Here is a 23,546-nt window from a genome sequence, read left to right as displayed (position 1 = left end):
CTGCCCCTTAAATGTCAACTATCTCCTGGGGAAAGCAGCCCTTTAATTGTGAACATTGGGAAAGAAACCATCCTTTTAGCCAGACAAATAAATGTGTCAAGCTGAGGAAGCAAAGGATGTCAATGTCTTTAAGCGAGAGAGAGCGACCTGGGTCAACCTTTGCAGAGTCTGCACACTCCCTGGATTCGCTTCCTTTCCCTTCAGTTGCTGCAAGTGACCAATTGGAGGTGAGAATGAGAAAAGGAAAGAGGGAGAAAATAAAGTGTTTTACTCACAGATGTTTGATACAGGAGGAGATTTCAGTTTGTGTGAAGGTCAAGGTTTCAGTCGGAAGTCAGAAGGCGGGTTCTTTCTGCACATGCGCGGTTTCCCTCTCCTTTGAACATGCGCAGTACCGGGCCACAGGCCCGCGCAGCCGATAGAGCGGTTTCCAGGGCGCGGCGGATTGTGGGAGCCCCGGGCGCCATTACTCATCCAGAGCCCAGTCTCCAAACGCCTGGTACTGGGATGGAACGGGGCCGAGCGGAATAACATGTGGGTAGTCCCCTCACCCCTTCCCAGAATCCCACCATCCATTTCCTCTTGTAAACCCCTCACCCAGTGTCAATCCCCTCCCCCACCATTCACAACTCCCAGGTCCATTGAAACCTGTTTGACCAGGCTCCCATCACACTCCCGTTCACTAATCACCTACATTTCCTCGTGTGGTAATCCCTGCCAGAGCCCCCTCCTCGCCACCCCCTCCTCAGTAACCCAGCCCCACGTGCTCAAAACCCACCTCCTTGAAGCCAAGAAACAATACAGAACCGCACCCATAAGGAAAAAAAACACCCCCCCCCCCCAATCAAGAGTCAGGAACAAAACCCCAATCAAATAGAAAACCCTCAATAAGAGAATACAATCCCCGTCCCACCAACCAAGCACAAATCCCAACTCTCATCTCAGTCTCAGTCCTTCAGCCTTAACGAACGCCTCCGCCATCTCAAAATAAAAGTCCTTCGAGTTATGAGTGACTCTCAGCTTTGCTGGGTAGACCACTCAAAATCTCACTCTGCTGCCGTCCAATGTCCCCTTCACCCGTCCAAAGGCCACCCCCTTCTCGTCAACTACTCCGTCAGATCTTGGTATCTGCATCTACCAACACCTTCCCACTTCATATCCGCTAACTAATGGCATTCTGCTCTTTTACTGCTCTGGTGGGGAATGCCACCCGAGGCTGCACTTAGCATTATTCCTGCACTGAGGATCTCCTCAGTGCAGGATGATATTGGGATGCCATTTTTAAATGGTGTCCCGAGCTCTTGACCACCTGACTCGACTCCTGGAACCCCCAATGTCCCAACTCACCTATATGGGTTCCTCGGGCCTCCCCACACCACCGCACATGGGCAGTGCACCCCCAGGCTTGATCCCCAGTGCGAGCAAAATGCCAGCCTGACACCTTGGCACTGCCCGTGTGTACCCTGCCAACCTGACAGTGCTACCTGGGAACTCCAGGGTGCCAGGCTGGCATCTGGGTGGCACTGCCAGCGTGCCTACATGGCATTGCTAGGGTGCCTAGCTCAAAACCTTCTCCTTCACGTGGTAGCTGTGGAAGCAGACTATAACCGCCCTTGGTGACTCATTCACTCCTGACTTTAGCCTGAGTGACCAATGTGACCTGTCCCACTCAGAGCGGAGTGTGCTCCCCCCTCCCCCATCAACACAGCAAAAATCTTTGCAAAGTACTCGGTTGGCCTCAGGCCCTCCGCCCCTCAAGCAGGCCCACCATTCCCAAAAATTGCCTCCTTGACCAGTTCTGCAGGTCCCCTACCTTAGCTCTGAGCCTTTTGTTGACCTCCGTCACCCTCCACAGCTCCTCACCCATCGAGGTGAACTGGTCACTGTGTTGCGACACTGTCCCCTCCACCCTCTTCAACTTCTGTCCTTGCTCCCGCACTTCGACAGACGTCTTCATCTCTGCCGTCTTTACCAGGGCAATCGCCTCCTTCACCCACTCTAAAGTGAAGCTGTCATCCCCCTCCGAAGCACCTGTAAATGCTTGGCAAACAGCCTTTCCAACTCCACTGTAGCGATAAGACCCTGTTTGTGCTAAAATGACTGATTGCAGCCATGATGGGAAGCTTTTGGTCAATTTGAAATGAGGCCTGGTACCTTTTGACTGGTGACCTATTTAGAGTCTGCAATGCACTGATGGAAAAGATGGTGAAATGCCGAGCAGAACCTGAGTTGACACCTTTAACTACAATGTCTGAAGAATGGATCTATGGTTAGAAGAAAGATGTCATTCAACAGTTCGAAGTAGAGTAAATTTGACCTGTCTGGGACACTGGTCAGAAGGAGTATAAGAACCAAGCATCGATGATTCCGTTTCAGCGACGACCGAGGATTGGTCGGGACAAATGGGTGATGGCTCAGAGAATAGAACAGACCTCCAAGAGGAATGTGGCCAATTCAGTTCAAAGGGGTAATATCTACTTATGTCTGAAGCTCTGACATCACCTTGGTCAGAGTTTCCACGGTGAGGGGAGCGGCCCCACACGACGACCCAGCCCTGGCCATCTTCCTTCCTGCAGGACTCACAGCAGCACTCGCTGGCGGACCTTCGCTCGCCCCCTTCTTTCCAGCACCTTTCCTCTGGGACTTCGACATTCGTCAGCCTCCTTATGCCTCCCCTCAACAACTCATCTAAAAACTGACCCAAAACTGGGCATAAACATCCAAAAATATGAGACTCTCGCAGGAGCCACCTAACGTGCGACATCCACCAACGTGTTGTCACCGGAAGTCCCCGGAATGAACAATATCAATATGATACCAGCATCTCCATATTAACGACAGGCCATTCATCTGCTCTGTCAATGGACAGAGCTTCTCTCAGTCAGGCAGCCTGCTGGCACTGGGGACAGGACATTGGAAAATGTTCCAGGAGTGGGATGGAATTCAGCCAATCCTCCAGCCTGTTGACACACCAGCGGGTTCAAACTGGGGAGCTGCTGTTTACATGTTCTCTGTGCAGATAGAGAGTCACTCACTTATCCCACTTCCTGACACACCAGTGACTTCATGTTTGACTGCAGGGGTTGGACTCTGCTGAGGGAAATATTCACTCTATCTGAGCCCCTCAGAATTACACACAACTCAATTCATTCTCCCCTCAGCCTCCTCTGTTCCAATGAGAACAACCCCAGCCTCTCCAATCTTTCCTCATAGTTAAAATTCTCCCTCCTGGGTAACATCATCATAAATCCCCTCTGCAGCCTCTCTCGTGTGATCACATCCTTCCTGTAATGTGGTGACCAGAACTGTCCACAGTGCTCCGGCTGTGGTCTAACTGGTGTTTGATCCAGTTCCAGCACAATCTCCCTGTTCTTATATTCTCGGCCCTCTGCTTCCAAAGGAAACTCTCCCACCTGCCTTCCTTCTTTTAAATATAAATGTAGAGTAACCAATCATTTTTTTCCAATTATGGGGCAATTTATTGTGGCCAATCCATCTACCCTGCGCATCTTTGGGTTGTGGGGCAAAACCCACGCAAACAAGGGTGAATTTCTATTAATTTCATTTCATTTTCATTTCATTTCATGCGCAAACTCCACACGGACAGTGGCCCAGCGCCGGGATCAAACCTGGAACATCGGTGCCGTGAGGCAGCAATGCTAACCACTGTGCCATTGTGCTGCCCCCACCTGCCTTCCTAAGCATTGAAGAGAGAGAGAGGCAGCTGAAAGAGACAGGGAGAGAGAGGCAGCAGAGGGAGAGAGAGGTACCAAAGAGAAGAGAGGAGCACCAAAGACTGAGACAGGAGAGAGAGAACAGAGAGACAGAGGGCGAGAGGCGCAGCAGAGGGAGAGAGAGGCACCAGAGAGGAGTGCCAGAGACTGAGAGAGGCAGGAGAGAGAGGGGAGAGGAGAGAGAGAGAGTGGGAGAGACCCTAGTCAGTAACAAAAATAATTAATGAAATTGAGTTCAGACACATCTGCATGAACTGACACCACTTTATTCACAGATTAACAGAGTAATCACTGTACTTGAATCAATGTTATTCACTTTTGGAATTGAATGAATTAAGGGTCAGATTAACTATATCACAATAACCCAGTATCAGATTGTGTTAATTCCATGTATTAATCACGATGCGTAAGCGTCTCATCTGAGCTCTGCCATCTCATTGCTAGCAGGTGACGGGCGTAGACCTGATTAAGTGGATGAATGTAGTGTCCTTCCAGCAGTTCCATGGCTTTATCATAGTTCACCACCAAAACGTAGACACTCCAGTAGGACAACCAGGCTGCCTGATCGTCTGATTGCAGCACCATGAGGAAAATTAACAACGCAAGAACTTTCTCCGCAACCCTCGATAGCATGGTACCTGCAATACCTGGTCCTACCATGAAAAGGCGACAGTAATACTGGCCATCACCCCGCTGACTTTTTTTTAACAGGGGGTGAATGTGGTAATACAAGGTATTGCAGTACCAGAGAGAGGAATAACCATTGGCTAGGCCGCGGGGTCTACCATTGGGCAATGTACATATACCCCACCTCTCAGGGCGGGGCTAAGAACCGATGCCGACCCAGCAGCCTCCACTTCTGTAACATCGCTGCTGGGTACAGTTCTATCTGATTAAAGCTGAATCGATATGACTCCACGTGGACTCAAGCGTATTGATTGTGTATCACAGATAGGTCTGTTTAATACAGAACAGGGTTAAACCCAGTGTCCAATATTACAGGTCTCTGTGGCTGTTGGATGCCTGGTTTCACTGTACAGTTGACAAACCCACAGCTTCAGTTAACTTGTCTACCCAGGGTCTGTTTATAAACCCTCATCACAACATATTACCTGGTTAGCTATTGTATATATCATTATGGTCGGACAGCTCACACAAAGCTCAACCAGAAACTATGGTTCTTCTTTCTACTGATTCCAGCTCCTACAAGGGGTCACAGCATCTCCAGCCCTCAGCTCTGTTACTGGGCTGTCACTGACATGAGCAACAGTGAGACAGCAAGTTGCCTGAGGCTGAATGGTAAGTTGAAACTTGTGACTCAAAACCAACTGTGTAAGATCTCTGAAAAGATCAGGAATTTTAAAAGATAAATTCTAAACCCAGTGAACAAATTAAAGAGTCATAAGACAAAAACTTCAAGTTTATGACTTTTCCTGCAACATACAAACTAGAAACAACAATGCCTAAACCTCCACATTGTGACATCACAAAGATGCTCGTCCTCTAGATCAGCCAATAGGAATTAACCCGCTCCGCGGCGGCGTCGCTGTATTTGCGTACACTCGCCCCGCGCGCGGATATGGAGCCCCGCCCCCGTCCATTTTTCCCCCTCCCCTCCGCATCCTCGAGACAAGGTCTCCAGCCAACCGGCTGACAGTTCCGGCGATCGATGATTCCCTCTCTCCCAACCCGGGACTGCGCATGTCTCAGGGAGAGGGGACACTGCGCATGTGCAGAGGGAGCTCACCTCCGCTGCCTCTGCTGAGTTGTGACCAATGGGAAGATTGGAGGACCGGAAGGACTCTGCTCCTCCGCCAATCAGACCTCCCCTATTGTCTCAATTCGGAAGCTGGAAATGGAGGTTTCTGCCGAGCAAAGCTGTTGTTCCTCCAACCCTGAATGAGCTTGAGCTGCACACAGACTCCTGTCTCCAACATCTGTGAGTAGAACACTTTCTTTTCTCCTACTTTCCATTTCTTTTCTCATTCTCACCTTCAATTGGTGACTTGTAGCAACTGAAGGGAAAGGAAGTGAATCCAGGGAGGGTGCAGACTCTGCAATGGTTGGCCCAGGCAAAGGTTGGTCCAGATATTGACATCCTTTGCTCCCTCAGCTTGACACATTTATTTGTCTGGCTAAAAGGATCGTCTCTTTCCTAATGTTCACAATTAAAGGGCTTCTTTCTCCAGGATATGGCTGACATTTAAGGGGACAGTAAACAGGACATAATTCAACCCAGCCAATTCCTTCCCTATCAGTCTATTTCCATCATCAGCAGAAGTGGTGGAAGGAGTCATCAACAGTGCAATCAAACAGCACTTTACTCAGCAATAACCTGCTCATGGTTGCTCAGTTTGGGTTCCGCCAGGGTCACTCAGCCCCTGACCTCATTACGGCCTTGGTTCAAACATAGATGAAAGGGCTGAATGCCAGAGGTGAGGTGAGAGTGACTGCCCTTGGCATCAAGGCAGCATTTGACCGAGTATGACATCAAGGAGACCCAGCTAAACTGTAGTCAATGGGAATCGGGGGAGAACTCTCCGCTGGTTGGAGTCATACCTGGCACAAAGGAACTTGGTTGTGGTGGTCGGCGGTCAATCATCTCAGCTCCAGGAGTTCCTCAGGGCACATTCCCAGACCCACCCATAGTTAGCTGCTTCATCAGTGACCTCCCTTCCATCATAAGGTGAGAAGTGGGGATGCACAATGTTCAGCACTTTTCGCGACGACTCAGATAATGAAGCAGTCCATGTCCAAATGCAGCAAGACCTGGACTGTATCCAGAAGTGGGCTGATAAGTGGCAAGTTACATTTGTGCTACACAAGTGCCAGGCAATGACCATCTCCTACAAAGGAGAATCTAACCACCGCCCCTTGACATTCAGTGGCATTACCATCGCTGAATCCTCCACAACCAAGATCCTGAGGGTTACCATTAATCAGAAACTGAACTGGACCAGCCATATTAATACAGTGGCCACCAGGGCAGGTCAAAGACTACAGCGAGTAACGCACCTCCTGACTCCCAAAGCCTGTCCCCCATATACAAGATACAAGTCAGGCGTATAATAGAATAATCACCACTTGCCTGGTTGAGTGCAGCTCCAACAACGCTCAAGATGCAGCTCTACACCATCCAGAACAAAGCAGCCTGCTTGACTACTCCCCATTCCACAAATATTCACACCCTCCGTCACCGGCGAACTGTGGCAGCCGTGCATACCATCTATACTGTGCACTGCAGTAACTCCCCAAGGTTCCTCAGGCAGCACCTTCCAAACCCACGACCACTACTATCTAGAAGGACAAAAGCAGCAGATACCTGGGAACCCCACCACCTGGAGGTTCACCTCCAAGTCACTCACCAGCCGGACTTGGAAATATATCATCCTTCCTTCATTGTTGCTGGGACGACATCCTGGAACCCCTTCCCTGACAGCACAGGAGATGTACCTACAACTCAAGGACTGCAGCGGTTCAAGAAGGCAACTCATCACCACCTTGTGAAGGGCAACTAGGGATGTTGCAACTAGGAAGGGCAATAAATGCTGGCCTAATCATCGATGTCCACACCCTGTAAATTAATTTTTAAAAATGTTATATTGGACAGAGATATATCTAGTGTTATATGGAATGTATCAGATATGTTATTGATGGTTCTGTAATAAAATACATGTATTATTATTTCTAGTTTTGTAAATAGTACTGTACCCACATTATATATTTCCAGTTATAGTCATTGCAGCACTGACAGAATCCATTTGGTAACTCAAGTCAATGCTGACTCTCTGTACAGCAATCCAGTCAGTCCCATTCCCCCTCGGTATCCCTGTTCACCTGAAAGCTTATTTTCTTCATATTTTATTTTGAATTATGGATCATCTCGACTTCCACAACCCTTGTGGGCAATGGGTTCCTCTTCATGACCACGCCATGGCTAAATAACATTCTTCCTTCGAATCACCCCATCTCTAATCAGTAAATATACTTATATGGAGAGTCTCTACTCTTGTACAGGTTGTAGTGAGTTTAGATTTGTTGATCAGCATCAATCAGCACCTTCATAAGAATTGGGAGGGGAAGGAAGTGAATCCAGTCTGTATATTACACACATTTATCGTCCAGTAACAGAGACATATATCTGCCTGGCAGCCTCATGTGTCCAGGACAGGAACCAGTGAGCTTGGATATATCAATCAGCCTGAATCAGCACCTTCAGGAGAATTGGGAGGGTGAATATTAGATACAGCAGAGTGAGACTGGAGGGAGAGTGTGTGGAATGGAGACTTAGAGCGTTTGAGGGAAAGAGAGAGAGCTAAAATTATTCGACAGAAACTAGAATTGTCTGTTCTGAATTTCTATCCTGTACTGACGATGATTTTTGTAATATCTTTTTGCAGGAAGTTACAACGAGAGGTGTTTGAGGTCGATATCTCAAACTAAATATCACGTCAAGAACTGACTGAGTAAGTCAATTCTTGGGCACCGAAGATCATCGGCCTTTGAATCTAGAAGGAGAAATGTTTGTCTATTCTGTCTGCTTCAAGAGATTTTCAACATCGGAGTGTCTGGGAAAGCACTGAGACACACACACACCCGTGTGAGACTGTTACAGAGCACTGACTGTGGAAACAGCTTTAACCAGTTACATGGTCTGAAAAAATACTACACCATTCATATCAGGGAGAGACTGTACATTGTTCTGTGTGTGGACGAGGCTTCAACTGATCGTCCAACGTGGTGAGACGCAAGATCACCCAAACCATGGAGAAACCATGGAAATGTGAGGATTGTGGGAAGGGATTCAAAGGCCCGTACGGGCTGGAATGGCATCAACACAGTCACACTGGAGAGAAGCCGTTCACCTGCTCTGTATGTGGGAAGGGATTCAGAGCCCCACATGAGCTGGAAAGGCATCAACGCAGTCACACTGGAGAGAAGCCTTTCACCTGCTCTCAGTGTGAAAAGGGATTCACTGACATTGGCAACCTGCGGAGACACGAACGAGTTCACACCGGGGAGAGGCCATTCACCTGCTCTGACTGTGGGAAGGAATTCACTCGGTTATCCCATCTGCAGAGACACCATCAAGTCCACACCGGGGCGAGGCCATTCACCTGCACTGTGTGTGGGAAGGAATTCACTCATTTACCCAACCTGCAGACACACCAGCGAGTTCATACTAGAGAGAGGCCATTCACCTGCACAGTGTGTGAAAAGGGATTCACTCAGTTAGTCCACCTGCAGTCACACCAGCGGGTTCACACCGGGGAGAGGCCATTCACCTGCACTGTGTGTGGAAAGGGTTTCAGTCAGTTACCCAACCTGCTGAGCCACAATGTCACTCACACCAATGAGAGACCCTTTAAATGCTCTGACTGTGGGCGGGGTTTCAAAAGCTCTCAGGTTCTGATGATCCACCAGCGCATTCACACTGAGGAGAGACCGTTCAGCTGCTCTCACTGCACAAAGAGCTTTAGAACCTCATCCAACCTGATGAAACACGAGCGAGGCCACACTGGGGAGAGCCCGTTCACCTCTCCGACTGGGAAACGATTCACTCGGTCATCCCACTTGTTGAACCACAATGTCACTCACACCAATGAGAGACCCTTTAAATGCTCCGACTGTGGGAGTAGGTTTAAAAGCTCTCAGGTACTGATGGAACACCAGCGCATTCACACTGAGGAGAGACCGCTCAGCTGCTCTCACTGCACAAAGAGGTTTCAAACATTATCCACATTGCGGAGACACCAGCGAGTTCACACTGGGGAGAGTCGATTCACCTGCTCTGATTGTGGGAAGAGATTTAGTGATTCATCTGCCCTGTTGACACACCAGCGAGTCCACACTGGAAAGAAGCCATTCACCTGCTCTCACTGCGGGAAGGGATTCACTCAGTCATCCAACATGTTGAGACACCAAAGGGTTCACAAGTGATGTTAGGTTGGATTCTGCTGTTATTCCTGCTGTTAATCACATCCAGGACTGAACCTGGAGTGGGTGGAGGGATTTGCCTCCTCGCCGACCCTTCCTGGTGCTTGGATGTGTCGACCCTGGCGAACGACTGCTCCCCGGACCTGAAATACCCGACTGTGAAGTGCCGCCCATACTACCTTCCACAGAGTTCACTTCTGCCATCATCACGGCGGTCTACATCCCACCCCAGCTGGAAGTGAAGAAGGCGCTTGATGAATTGTAACCGCTATAAATAACAATGAAACCGAATACCCGGAGGCCTTGTTCATCGTGGCCGGGGACTTTACCCAGGCCAACCTCGAGTGTACTGCCAAAATTCTACCAACACATCTCCTATCCCGACAGGGGTCCCAACATCCTTGACCACTGCTACACAAATATCAAGGGCGCCTGATGATCCATCCCCTGACTGCACTTCGGAAAATCGGACCACAAGACGGTGCTCCTTCTCCCGGCTGACGAGCAGAAACTTATGCAAGAGAATCCGGTTAAGAAAGTCGAGGCAAAGGAAGAGCTCCTACACGACTGCTTGAAGTCAATGGACTGGTCCATATTTAAGAACTCAGCAGCTAACCTGAACGAGTATGCCAGCACCATCACAGACTTCATCAGCAAGTGTGTAGAAGATTGTGTGTCAAAGAAGGTAGTACGTACATTACCCAACCAGAAACCATGGGTTAATCGGGAGATTCACTCCCGACTGAAGGCCACGCCTGAGGCGTTCAAGGCAGGCAACCCTGACCTATAGAAGAAATTTAGGTACGACCTCCGCAAAGCCAACAGGGACTCCCAAGTGACAATACCAAACTAAGCGATGATGTGGACTCTCGTCGGTTGTGGCAAGGCCTAAACAATATAATGGGCTACAAAATAAAGCTGAGTAGAATCTTCAGCAACAGCGCACCCCTTCCCGACAAACTCAATGCATGCTATGCTTGTTTCGAGCAGGAAACCAACAAACCGTTGTCAACTGCCCCAGCAGCCTTGGACACGCCCATGCCCACGGTCACAGCCTCCAAAATCAGATCGGCCTTCTTGAAAGTGAACTCTCGGAAAGCACCCAGTCCTGACGGGATCCCTGGTCGTGCACCCAGATCCTGCGCTGACCAAGTGGCAGGTGTATTCGCGGACATCCTCATCCTGTCCCTACTCCGTTCTGAGGTTCCCACCTGCTTCAAGAAGACCATTATCATACTGGTGTCAAAGAAGAACCAGGCAACCTGCCTCAATGAATACCGTCTGGTGGCCTTGACATCGATCATTATGAATTGCTTCGAGATGTTGGACACATCAATTCCATACTCCCAGCATTCCTTGATACACTGCAATTCGCATACCGCCACAACCGGTCCACAGCAGACACCTCTCACTGGCCCTATACTTGCCCCTGGAGCATCTCGACAACAAGGACTCTTACGTCAGACTCTTATTCATTGACTACAGTTTTGCCTTCAACACCATAATCCCAGCCAAACTCATGTCCAAAATTTAGGACTTGGCTCCTCCCTCTGCAACTGGATCCTCGACTTCCTGGTACATGGACCACAATCAGTAAGGATAAACAACACCCTCCTCCATGATAGTCCTCAATACCGGGGCCCCACAAGGCTACGTACTTAGCCCCCTACTATACTCGTTATACACACGATTGGGTGGCAAAATCTGCTCCCGCTTCATCTACGAGTTTGCTGATGGCACAACCGTAATGGGTCGGATATCAAACAACGATGAGTCAGCGTCCAGGAGGGAGATAGAGAACCTAGTGGCATGGTGTAATAACAACAATCTCTCCCTCAATGTCAGCAAAACTAAGGAGCTGGTCATTATCAGGAAGCAAAGTATCATACACACCCCTGTCTGCATCAAAGGTGCGGAGGTGGAGCTGGTTGACAGCTTCAAATTCCGAGGTGTGCACATCACCAACATTATGTCCTGACCCACCCACATCGACGCTACGACTAAGAAACCTGTACTTCGTCATGAAACTAAGGAAATTCAGCATGTCCAATGCCTCATGTGTGGCACGGTAGCATAAGTGGTTAGCATTGTTGCTTCACAGCTCCAGGGTCCCAGGTTCGATTCCCGCCTTGGTTCACTGTCTGTGCGGTGTCAGCACGTTTCCCCTGTGTCTGCTTGGGTTTCCTCCAGGTGCTCTGGTTTCCTCCCACAAGTCCTGAAAGACGTGATTGGACATTTGGATTCTCCCTCAGTGTACCCGAACAGGCGCCAGAGTGTGGTGACTAGGAGATTTTCACAGTAACTTCATTGCAGTGTTAATGTAAGCCTACTTGTGACAACAATAAAGATCATTATTTTTGTGAGGGCTACAAAGAATCCAGCACGAATTATAGAATAGAAAGAAATAACATTTATTTACAATTTTATATATATATATATATATATATATGCAGCAATACTCTCTTGTTGCTCACTCCTCTCCAGCTGGTTTCAGACTGGCCAGAGGGACTCTGCTAATGATTTCTCCGCCCCCCCCTCCTCATTGGGGAAGCTCATACTCCTAAGGATTGTGGGATTGCTATTAGTCCCCAGCCAGTGGTAAGCAGGCAGGTTATAACAATTATCATTGACTTTTACCAATCTTTACAGATGCGCCACAGAAAACATCTTATCTGGCTGCATCACAGCTTAGTATGGCAACAGCTCAGCCCAAGACTGTAAGAAACGACAGAGAGTTGTGAACACAGCCCAGTCCATCACATAAACCTGCGTCCCATCCATTGACTCTGTCTACACCTCCCGCTGCCTTAGGAAAGCGGGCAGCAAAATCAAAGACCCCTCCCACCAAGTTTATTCTCTCTTCCAATCTCTTCCATCGGGCAGGAGATACAAAAATCTGAGAACACGCACGAACAAATTCAAAAACAGATTTTTTCCCCCGCTGTTACCAGACTCCTGAATGACCCTCTTATGGACTGAACTGATCTCTCCACACATCTTCATCGACTGAGTAGCACTACACTCCGGATGCTTCACCCAATGTCTATGTATTTCTATTGTGTATTTATCATATATCCTATGTTTTTTCATGTACAGAATGATCTGTCTGTATTGCACGCAGAACAATACGTTTCACTGTACCTTGGTGCATGTGGCAATAAATTTAATCAAATCAAACTTTGTTCATTCTGACACTTGGTGAAGTGGGAGGGTCGGAGGGTTTCTTTCTGCTGGACTGGCTGGTCCCACGACTTTGCTTCCAGTGGGCTGATGCTCTTTGAGCCTGGGAGAGCACATTTCCACTAAAATGATCCATGAAAGCTGAAGTACATTTACTTTATCCTGGATAGTAAATAGTGTTTTTCCCCCACGACAGGTGGATCTAAAAGTAACCAGATGGGTTTTTATAACTATCGACAATGCTTTCATGGTCATCGATGACTTTTAGGGCAGCGCAGTGGTTAACATTTTTGCCTCATGGCGCCGAGGTTCCAGGTTCGATCCCGGATCTGAGTCACCGTCCGTGTGGAGATTGCACGTTCTCCCCGTGTTTGCATGGGTTTCGCCCCCACAACCCAAAGATGTGCAGGCTGGGTGGATTGGCCACGCTAAATTGCCCCTTAATTGGTAAAAATGAATTATGTACTTTCAATTTTTTTTTTTTAAATCGTGACTTTTAATTCCAGATTTTTTATTAACTTAAATTTCATCATCTGCCGAACCTGGATCCCTATTGCATTACCCTGGGTCTCTGGATTACTAATCTAGCTGTTGTTTTCCGAGATGTGTTTTGTGAGAGATGAAGTCACTATAGCCAATAAGTGTGAGCTGTTTTCGAGTTGTTTCCTTTAGATCCTGTACTTTGTCACTAACTTGCCGACAAAACAGCCTAGCCAGCTGTAACTGTACTGTGTATAAATTATGTTATTGTAACTACTCCTTGAGATGCTTCAGTTCGCTGAAGCATTTCCCTGCATGTTTGTAATAAAGATTCCCAAACTTTCACCAACTCTGGACTCCACAACAACCTGGTGTTAGGAACAAGATCCACTGACGGCTCTGATTAAAGGAAAATCTCCGTGGACAGTATTGTTTGCTTTATACCACCTGTGTTTAATTCAGTCTCACTGACCACTGGAACTGCCAAAGAACCTCAGCGATCTGTTTCTGGTCTGTTTCTTTGATCTCTATTCGATGTAATTTCAATAACTGGAACATTTCACACAGGGAATTGTCAGTTTTATACCAAGGATATGTTTGGGGGCAATGCTGAAGTCCCCGTGACCGAGAGGGTTTGTTGCTGCCGACAAATGAGGAGATAAAGCCGTACGGGAGGCTAAACAGAAAGAGTTAGGCAGTTGGAGAGAGTTTGGCTTTTGTTCAGAGGTCCCAGATAGGGGTCAGCCAGCATCATGACATCGATGGATCTGCACAGAAAAGGTCCAACCGGATGCAACTTATCAGGCCCAAGGTGAGGTTAGTGGCTGAGGGATTTGAAAAACCCTTCGGAGACAAGAAGTCAGAGTGGACTCGCCCACAGCAGGAAAGGTCATTTTGAAATTTCTTTGGTCCTTTTCACGACATTTTCTTGGGAATGTGAGTCAAGAAACATAAAAGCTGCAGTTGTGCTGGGGAATCCCTTCCCAAGGGCAGTGTTTCTGCAACGTCCTAAAAATGTGCCAGATGTAGATGGAAGACTTTGGAAGTTAAATAAGTGTGTCTATGTTTTGAACGATGTTTCAGAGTGTATCGTACTTCTCAGATCAGTTTTGTTCAAGTCGGGTTGTCTCCACTTGAAGGCAGAAGCTGCCGTGCTTTATTGGTACCATGGCAGGAAACTCTCGGGCATCTTTATGGCACATGTTGATGACTGCCTATGTGGTGGTGCTAGTGAGTTCCAAAACAATGTTAGTGACAGGATCAGAACAACATTTAAGGTTTGGAGTCGGGCTTCTGAGATCTTTAAATACATTGGATTGGGAATCAGGCAGTGTGGGTCTGATTGACTAGGGGAAACCAGTCCTTTAACTGTGAACATTAGGAAAGAGACTATCCTTTTAGTCAGACAAATAAATGTGTCAAGCTGAGGGAGCAAAATATGTCAATGTCTTTAAGAAAGAGAGAGGGAGAGACCTGGGCCAAGCTTTCCAGAGTCGGCACCCTCCCTGGATTCACTTCCTTTCCCTTCAGTTGCTGCAAGTGACCAATTGAAGGTGAGAATGAGAAAAGAAATGGAAAGGGGGAGAAACGAAAGTGTTGTACTCCCAGATGTTGGAGACAGGAGGGAGCTTCAGTTTGTGTGAAGCTCAATCTCCATTCACACAAAACCTGCCGTCTGACTGGCTGGAAGCCAAGAGTCCTTCCGGTCCCCCAAATGTTTCCATTGGTCAATACGTCAGCTGGAAGGTCAATGGGTGGGCTCTGTACTGCACATGCGCAGCTTCCCTTCTCCCTTGGACATGAGCAGTCCCGGACCGGGGAGATGACCAAGTGGCTTCTCGCTCTGGCCGAAGCCGTCAGCCGGTTGCCTGGAAACCTTGTCTCGAGGATGTGTCGGGGGAGGGGGAACAATTAGGGGCGCCGAGCCTGCGCACTGGAACCAGGAGATGTCACCTCTGAGAAGCTGATTTCTATTGGCTGATTCAGGCAGGGCTCCATTGTGGCGACACAAAACGGAAGTTGGACTAAAACTTCCTCCTGTCTCCAACATCTGTGAGTAAAACACGTTCTTTACTCCCCCTTTCCATTTCTTTTCTCATTCTGACCTTCAATTGGTGACTTGCAGCAACTGAAGGGAAAGGAAGTGAATCCAGGGAGGGTGCAGACTCTGGAAAGGTTGGCCCAGGTCTCTCTCTCTCAAAACATCCTTTGTTCCCTCAGCTTGACACATTTATTTGTCTGGCTAAAAGGATGATCTCTTTCCCAATGTTCACAATTTAAGGCCTGGTTTTCCCAAGACATGGCTGACATTTAAGGCAACAGTAAGTTAATATAGGACAGAGATATGTCTTTTGTCCTTACATGATACAGATTAGATATATTTGCAGTTCTGTAATAAATTACATTTAATATTATTTTTAGTTTTGTAACGTAGTACCTTAGCTAGATTTATTGTCACATGATCCGAGGTATTGTGAAAAGTATTGTTCTCCGTACAGTGCAGACAGCTCATTCCATACATGAAAAACATAGATCATACGATAAATACATAATGTAAATACATAGACATTGTCTGAAGCATATAAATTGTAGTGCTGCACAGTGGAGAAGATTCGTGGAGAGATCAGTTCCGTTCATAAGAGGGTCATTCAGGTGTCTGGTAACAATGGGGAAGAAGCTGTTTTTGAATCTATAAGTGCGTGTTTTAAGACTTTTGTATCTTTTGCCCAATGGAAGAGGTTGGAAGAGAGAATGACCAGGGTGGGAAGGTTCTTTGATTATGCTGCCCACTTTCGCAAGGCTGCGGGAGTTGTAGACAGAGTCAATGGATGGGAGGCGTGTTCGCATGATGGACTGGGCCGTGTTCATGACTCTGTAGTTTCTTACGGTCTTCGGCGAGCAGTTACCATATCAGGCTGTGATGCAGCCAGATTGGATGCTTTCTGTGGTGCATCTGTAAAAATTGGTATGGGTCAGTGCGGACGTGACAAATTTCCTTAGTTTGCTGAGGATGTATAGGCGCTGTTGTGCTTTCTTGGTTGCAACGTCGTTGTGTGTCGACCAGGGCAGGTTGTTGGTCATGTGTACACCTCGGAAATTGAAGCTGTAAATCATTTCCACCTCCGCACCATTAATGCAGACAGGGGTGTGTACGACCCTTTGTTTCCTGAAGTCAATGACCAGCTCCTTAGTTTTGCTGACAGTGAGGGAGAGATCATTACACCATGCCACATGGTTCTCTATCTCCCTCCTTTACTCTGACTCATCGGTGTTTGATATCCGATCCACGACGGTCGTGTCATCAACAAACTTGTAGATTGAGTTGGAGCTGGATTTTGTGACGTGTGTATAACGAGTATAGTAGGAGGGTTAAGTACGCAGCCTTGCGGGGCCCCAGTATTGAGGACTATCATGGAGGAGGTGTTGTTGTTTATCCTTACTGATTGTGTCTATGGGTTAGGAAGTCAAGGTTCCAGTTACAGAGGGAGGAGCAAGTCCGAGGTTTTGGAGTTTTGAAATGAGCTTGGCTGAGATTATGGTGTTTAAGCAGAACTGTAGTCAATCAATAGGAGTCTGACGTAGGAGTCCTTGTCGAGATGCTCCAGGGATGAGTGTAAGGCCAGGGAGATCTTGTATGCTGTGGGTCAGTTGTGGCATTGTGCGAATTTCAGTGGATCAACATACGCTGGGAGTATGGATGTGCAGGTTAAGTGGATTGGCCATGCTAGATTGCCTTTAGTGTCCAAAAGGTTTGGTGAGGTTACGAGGGTGGGGTGGAGGTGTGGGCTTAAGTGGGGTGCTCTTTTCAAGGGCCATTGCAGACTCGATGGGCCGAATGGCCTCCTTCCGCACTGTAAATGCTATGATTCTGTACTGACAGTGATAATTCCTTTTCCAGGATAATACAAGAGGAGGAATTACAGGCGGAAATCTCAAAAATCACGTCTGAGAACTGTCAGATTCACTCGATTTGTTGGGGCCTGAATATTATCGGCCTTTCAATCTAGAAGGAGAAATGTTTGTCCGATCTATTAGCTTCAAAAGATTTTAAACATCAGCGTGACTGGAAAAGCACCGAGACTCACACACCCGATGAGTGTTCCAGAGCACTGAATGTGGAAAGAGCTTTAACCAGTTACACAGTCTGAAAAAAACATTGCACCATTCAAGCAGGGAGAGACCGTACATGTGTTCTGTGTGTGAATAAGACTTTAACTGATTGTCTGACCTGGACAGACACGAGGAGACCCAAAGCATGGAGAAACCGTGGAAATGTGGGGACTGCGGGAAGGGATACAGAGCCCCTTCTCTGTTGGAGATTCATCGACGCATTCACACTGGGGAGAGTCCGTTCACCTGCTCTGTGTGTGGGAAGGGATTCAGTCGTGCATGCACCCTGCAGAGACACCAGCGAGTTCACACTGGGGAGAAGCCGTTCACCTGCTCTCAGTGTGGGAAGGGATTCAGACATTCATCCACCTTGCAGAAACATCAGCGAGTTCACACTGGGGAGAAGCCATTCACCTGCTTTCAGTGTGGGAAGAGATTCATTCAGTCATACACTCTACGAACACATGAGCGAATTCACACTGGCGAGAGGCCATTCAACTGCTCTCAGTGTGGGAAGGGATTCTCTCAGTTATCGCACCTGCAGTCACACCAGCGAGTTCACACTGGAGAGAGGCATTTAACCTGCCGTCAGTGTGGGAAGGGATTCACTCAGTTATCCCACCTGGAGTTACACCAGAAAACTTGCCCTCGGGAGAAACCATTCATCTGCTCGCCGTGTGGGAAGGCATTCACTCAGTTATCCCACCTGCAGAGTCACCAGCGAGTTCACACTGGGGAGAGGCCGTTCACCTGCTCTCAGTGTGGGAAGGGATTCAGTGATTCATCTAACCTGCGGAAACATCAGCGAGTCCACACTGGAGAGAGACCATTCTCCTGCTCTCAGTGTGGGAAGGGATTCAGTGAATCATCTAACCTGCGGAAACATCAGCAAATTCACACTGGGGAGAGGCCATTCACCTGCTCTCAGTGTGAGAAGGGGTTCACTGTGTTATCCAAACTGAAGTCACACCAGCGAGTTCACACTGGGGAGAAGCCATTCACCTGCTCTCAGTGTAGGAAGGGATTTAGACAGTCATCCAACCTGCAGAGACATCAGCGAGTTCACACTGGGGAGAGGCCATTCACCTGCTCTCTGTGTGGGACAGGATTTTATGATTCATGGCGCCTGCTGAGACACCAACAATTTCACAAGTGATTATAGGGGTTGAATTCTGCTGTTATTATTTCTGTTCTCAAATCCATTCAGGATTATATTTCATTGAATCTGTCAGTTGGTCAATGGGGTGGATCGGACGGTTTCTTTTTGCTGGACTGCTGGTCTCACGACTTTGCCTCCAGTGGGCTGATGCTCTTTCAGCCTTGTTGCGAATACGTGGTTTCCAATTTCACAAGGATCAAAGCATGAAAGGGTGTTTGGAAGTTAGAAGATGTTTCCTTCCTATTTCTGTTTGGAGCACCCCAATGCATGCCACGTTGCCATGAAGATGAGCTCTGGTGGTTACATGGTTTAAAAACTTTATCTGAGTGTTTCTGAGAGAAGAAAACTGTTGAGGTATGAGGAGCAAGTTGTCTGCAAGGATTGGGAAATTAGAATAAAAGGTATGATGATAGACAGGCAATCACGAGCTGTTAAGGAATTGTTACGTATTTATCTAAAATATTCTTTTGAGACACAAAAATCGAACTGGAAAGGTGATGCAACTGTGGCTACAAGAAAAGTTAAAGATTCTATTAGATCAAAGGATGAACCTCATAAAGTGGCCAAATATTAGTAAGCCTGAGGATTGGGAACATGTTTTAGAATTCAGCAAAGGAGGACCAAGAAACTGATAAAGAACGAGAAAACAGAATATGAGAGCAAATGGGCAAGACAACATAAAAACCGACTGGAAAAGCTCCGATAGGAATGTGAAAAGGAAAAGATTAGCAAAGACCAATGTGGGTCCATTCCAGGCAGAGACAGGAGAGTTTATAATGGGGAATAAGGAAATGGCAGAGAAACTAAACAATGTGTGTCTGTCTTCATGGAGGAAGATACAGAAATTGTCCCACAAACACTAGGGAACCAAGGGACGAGTGACCACAGAAACTGACCGAGATTAGTAGTCCTGGATAAATTAATGTGGTTGAAAGTTAATAAACTGGGCTGGTTTAGCACAGTGGGCTAAACAGCTGACTTGAAATGCAATACCAGCAGCACAGGCTCTATTCCCGTCCCGGCCTCCCCGAATAGCCGCCGGAATGTGGCGACGAGGGGCTTTTCACTAACTTAATTGAAGCCTACTTGTGACAATAAGTGATTATTATTATATTCTCAAAAGCTGATGCTCTACATCCCAGAGTGTTGAAAGAGGTGGCTGTAGAGACAGTGGATATATTGATGATCGTCTTTCAAAATGCTCTAGATTCTGGAATGGTTCCTGCAAATTGGAAGGTGGTAAATGTAACCCCACTATTTAAGGAGGGAGAGAGAAAACGGGGAACCACAGAGCCATTAGCCTGACATCAGTAGGAGGGAAAATGCTACAATCTATTATAAAGGATGTGATAACATATGAATTAGGAGCAGGAGTAGGCCACTCGGCCCCTCGAGCCTGCTCCCATCATTCAATAAATTCCCGGCTGATCTGATTGACACCTCAACTCCACACAGGCCCCTTAGAAAATAAATCTGGGAGCTAGTTATGGGAAACAAAGAATTGGCAGAGGATCTAAACAGATATTATGCATCAGTCTTTACTGTGGAAGATATTGGAACATCCCACTAATACGAAAGAATGCAGGGCAGGAATTAAATCCCATCACTGGAGAAGCAGTCTGAGGCAAACTAATGGGGCTAAAGGCAGATAAATCCCCTGGACCTGATGGCTGCATCCTGAGATCCTAAAAGAAATAACTACAGAGAAAGTGGACGCATTGATTGTAATGTTCCAAAAATCCTTGGATTCTGGAGAAGTTACTGGAGGTTTGGGAAACTGCCAATGTGACACCGCTAGTCAAAAAGGGAGTGAGGGAAAAAGTTGGAAACTATAGACCAATTACAATAACATTTATCACTGTAAAAATGTTGAAATCAATTAGTAAGGAAGTAATACCAACACTTTTGGAAAATCATAATAAAATCAAGCAGAGTCAGCATGGCTTCATGCAAGAAAATTGTGTCTGATTAATTTAGCAGAATTCTTCGAGGACGCCGCAACTAAAGTGGAGAGAGGGGAACCAGTAGGTGTGTTGTATTTGAATTTCTAGACGGTGTTCAACAAGGTACCTCATCAGGCCGAATTTGCAGACGATACAAAAATAGGTGGAAAGGCAAGTTGCGAGAGGGATACAGTTTGCAACGGGACATTGAGGGGTTACATAAGTGGGCAAAAAGTTAAAAATAATCGTTTATTGTCACAAGTAGGCTTCAATGAAGTTACTGTGAAAAGCCCCTAGTCGCCACATTCCGGCGCCTGTTCGGGGAGGCCGGTATGGGAATTGAACCCGCGCTGCTGCCTTGTTCTGCAATACAAGCCAGCTATTTAGCCCAGTGAGCTAAAACAGCTGGAGTATAATGTGGGAAAATGTGAAGTTCATTTTGGAAGGGAGAACAAAAGAACAGTATTATTTAATTGGAGGAAAACTGCAGAAAGCTGCAGCACAAAGGGACTTGGGGAACTTGTGCACGAAACACAAAAAGCTAGCAGACAGGTGCAGCAGGTAATCAGGAAGGCTATTGGAATGTTGGCCCTGATTCCAAGGGGGATGGAGTATAAGAGTCGGGAAGTCTTGCTGCAGCTGTACAAGGTGCTGGTGAGATCACATCTGGAGAACAGAGAGCAGTTTTGGTCCCTTTATTTAATAAAAGATGTTATTTCATTGGTGGTGGCTCAGAGAAGGTTCATCCCAGATGATCCCAGGTATGGAGGGATTGTCTTAGGAGCAAAGGTTGAACAGGTTGAGACTCTACTCATTGGAATGTAGAAGATTGAGAGGTGATCTCATTGAAACATACAGGATTCTTAAGGGGCTTGACAGGGTAAATGCTGAGAGGATGTTTCCCTCGTGGGAGAATCTAGGATCAAAGGGCATAGTCTCAGAATAAAGAGATGTCAATTTAAGATTAAGATGAGGAGGAATTTTGTCTCTTGAGGATTGAGAGTCTTTGGAACTGTGAGAGCTGTGGGGACAGAGTCCTTGTTATATTTAATGCTGAGATAGATTCTTGATCAGTGAGGGAATCAACGATTATGGGGAAAGGGCCGGAAAGTGGACGCGAGAAATGTCAGATAGCTATGATCCAATTGAAAGTTGGAGCTGACTCGAAGGGCCAAATGGCCAACAGCTGTTCCTATTTCTTATTGTCTTATTTGGGTCTTATTCCTGCTGCCCCCCCCCCCCTCCAATAACCTTTCACCCCCTTGCTTGGCAAGAATCTATCCAGCTCTGCCTTTAAAATAGTCAAAGAATCTGCTGCCACTGCCCTTTGAGGAAGAGTTCTAAAGTCTCACAAACCTCAGAGAAAAAAAGCTCTCCTTTGCCTTAAATGGGAAACAGTAAGAAGTCTGACAACACCAGGTTAAAGTCCAATAGGTTTGTTTCGAATCACTAGCTTTCGGAGCACTGCTCCTTCCTCAGTTGGGGAAATCGCTTTCTTTTAAAGTGACTCTAATTTCTAGATTCTCCCACAAGAGGAAACATCCTTTCCACATCCACCCTGTCGAGGCCCCTCAGGATCTTATACGGTTCAATCAAGTCACCTAAACTCCATTGGACACAAGCCCAGCCTGTCCAATCATTCCTCATATGACCAGCCTCCAATTCCAGGTACGAGTCCAGTAAACCTTCTCTGAACTGCTTCCAACACATTGACATCATTCCTTAAATGAGAGCAATACTGTACACAGTGCTCCAGATGTGGTCTCACCAATGTCCTGTATAACGGAAGGTTAACCTCCCTACTTTTGTATTCAATTCCCCTCACAATAAACAATAACATTCTATTAGCTTTCCTAATTACTTGCTGTACGTGTATACTCGCCTTTTGTGATTCATGCTCTTGGACACCCAGATCCCTCTGAATCTCAGAGCTCTGCAATCCCTCACCATTCAGATAATAAGCTTTTTTATTCTTCCTGCCAAAGTTGACAATTTTCACATTTTTCCACTTTATTCTCAATTTGCCAGATTTTGTCCCACTCATTTAACATATACCTTTTTAACCTCCTTATGTCGTCTTCACAACTTACTTTCCTACCTATCTTTGTATCATTGGAACATAGGCGCAGGAGTTGGCCATTCAGCCCGTCGAGCCTGCTCCACCATTCAGTACGATCATGGCTGATCATCCACTTCAATGCCTTTTCCCCCACACTATCCCCATATCCCTTTGTGTTACTGGGATTTAGAAATCTGTCAGTCTCTGCTTTAAACACACTCAATGGCTGATCTCCCACAGCCCTCTGGGGTAGAGAATTCCAAAGATTCACAACTTGTAGATTTCTATTGATCAAATGGTTGCCCTGTTCTATTCCCGTATCCCTGTCAGTTTATTTCCCTCAAAAGCCCATCCAATTTCCTTTTGGAAACAGTCCATCATCTCTGCTTCTACCCCCTCGTAGGAAGTGGGGTTCAGGTATTTCTCAAATATTGCCAAACTCTTGTTCAAGACTAACATTTTCTTCAAATGTGAAAGAGAATCAGAGAGTACAGAAGGAGGCATTCAGCCCACCATTCCCATGCTAGCTCTTTAAATGAACAATCAATTTGGTCCCATCGCCTGGCAAGTTTCTTTTCCCACAGAATCTGTCCAGTTCCCTTTTGAAAGTTACAGTTGAATTTACTTCCTGCACCTTTGTCAGGCAGTGAATCCCAAATCACAACAACTCGTTCTGTTTTAAATACTTTCACGATACGCTGTGTTTGGATTTTCACAGGGGATTTGCAATGGAAAGAAAGACATGATTGTTGCACAAAATCAAGACTCAGTCTTTATTGATGATCTTTGTGAATGGACCGAGTGTGATATATCCAAGGTTGGGGACTAGTTCTAAAAATAAATTACATTTATTTGAGTGGCACAGTGGTTGGCCCTGTTGCCTCACAGCACCAGGGGCCCATGTTCGATTCTGGCCATGGTCACTGTCTGTGTGGAGTTTGGAC

The 23,546-nt window shown here is 46.9% G+C and overlaps 1 protein-coding gene across 1 annotated transcript in view; it reads left to right on the top strand.

The window, feature by feature from the left end:
- Nucleotides 1–22,045, top strand: part of LOC140418059 (uncharacterized) — a 201,338-nt gene extending 179,293 nt beyond the window's left edge. The window contains exons 8-9 of the mRNA XM_072501486.1: nucleotides 8,475–9,659; nucleotides 17,551–22,045. Of these exons, the coding sequence (XP_072357587.1) occupies nucleotides 8,475–9,659; nucleotides 17,551–18,597 (2,232 nt within the window). The 3' untranslated portion in view covers nucleotides 18,598–22,045. The remainder of the gene's footprint in view (nucleotides 1–8,474; nucleotides 9,660–17,550) is intronic.
- Nucleotides 22,046–23,546: the final 1,501 nt, after the last annotated feature.

Source organism: Scyliorhinus torazame, chromosome 5 (assembly GCF_047496885.1).
Source record: "Scyliorhinus torazame isolate Kashiwa2021f chromosome 5, sScyTor2.1, whole genome shotgun sequence".
Taxonomy (NCBI): domain Eukaryota; kingdom Metazoa; phylum Chordata; class Chondrichthyes; order Carcharhiniformes; family Scyliorhinidae; genus Scyliorhinus; species Scyliorhinus torazame.
Note: the sequence above shows the minus strand (reverse complement) of the source record. Positions and strands in the feature narration are given on the sequence as shown.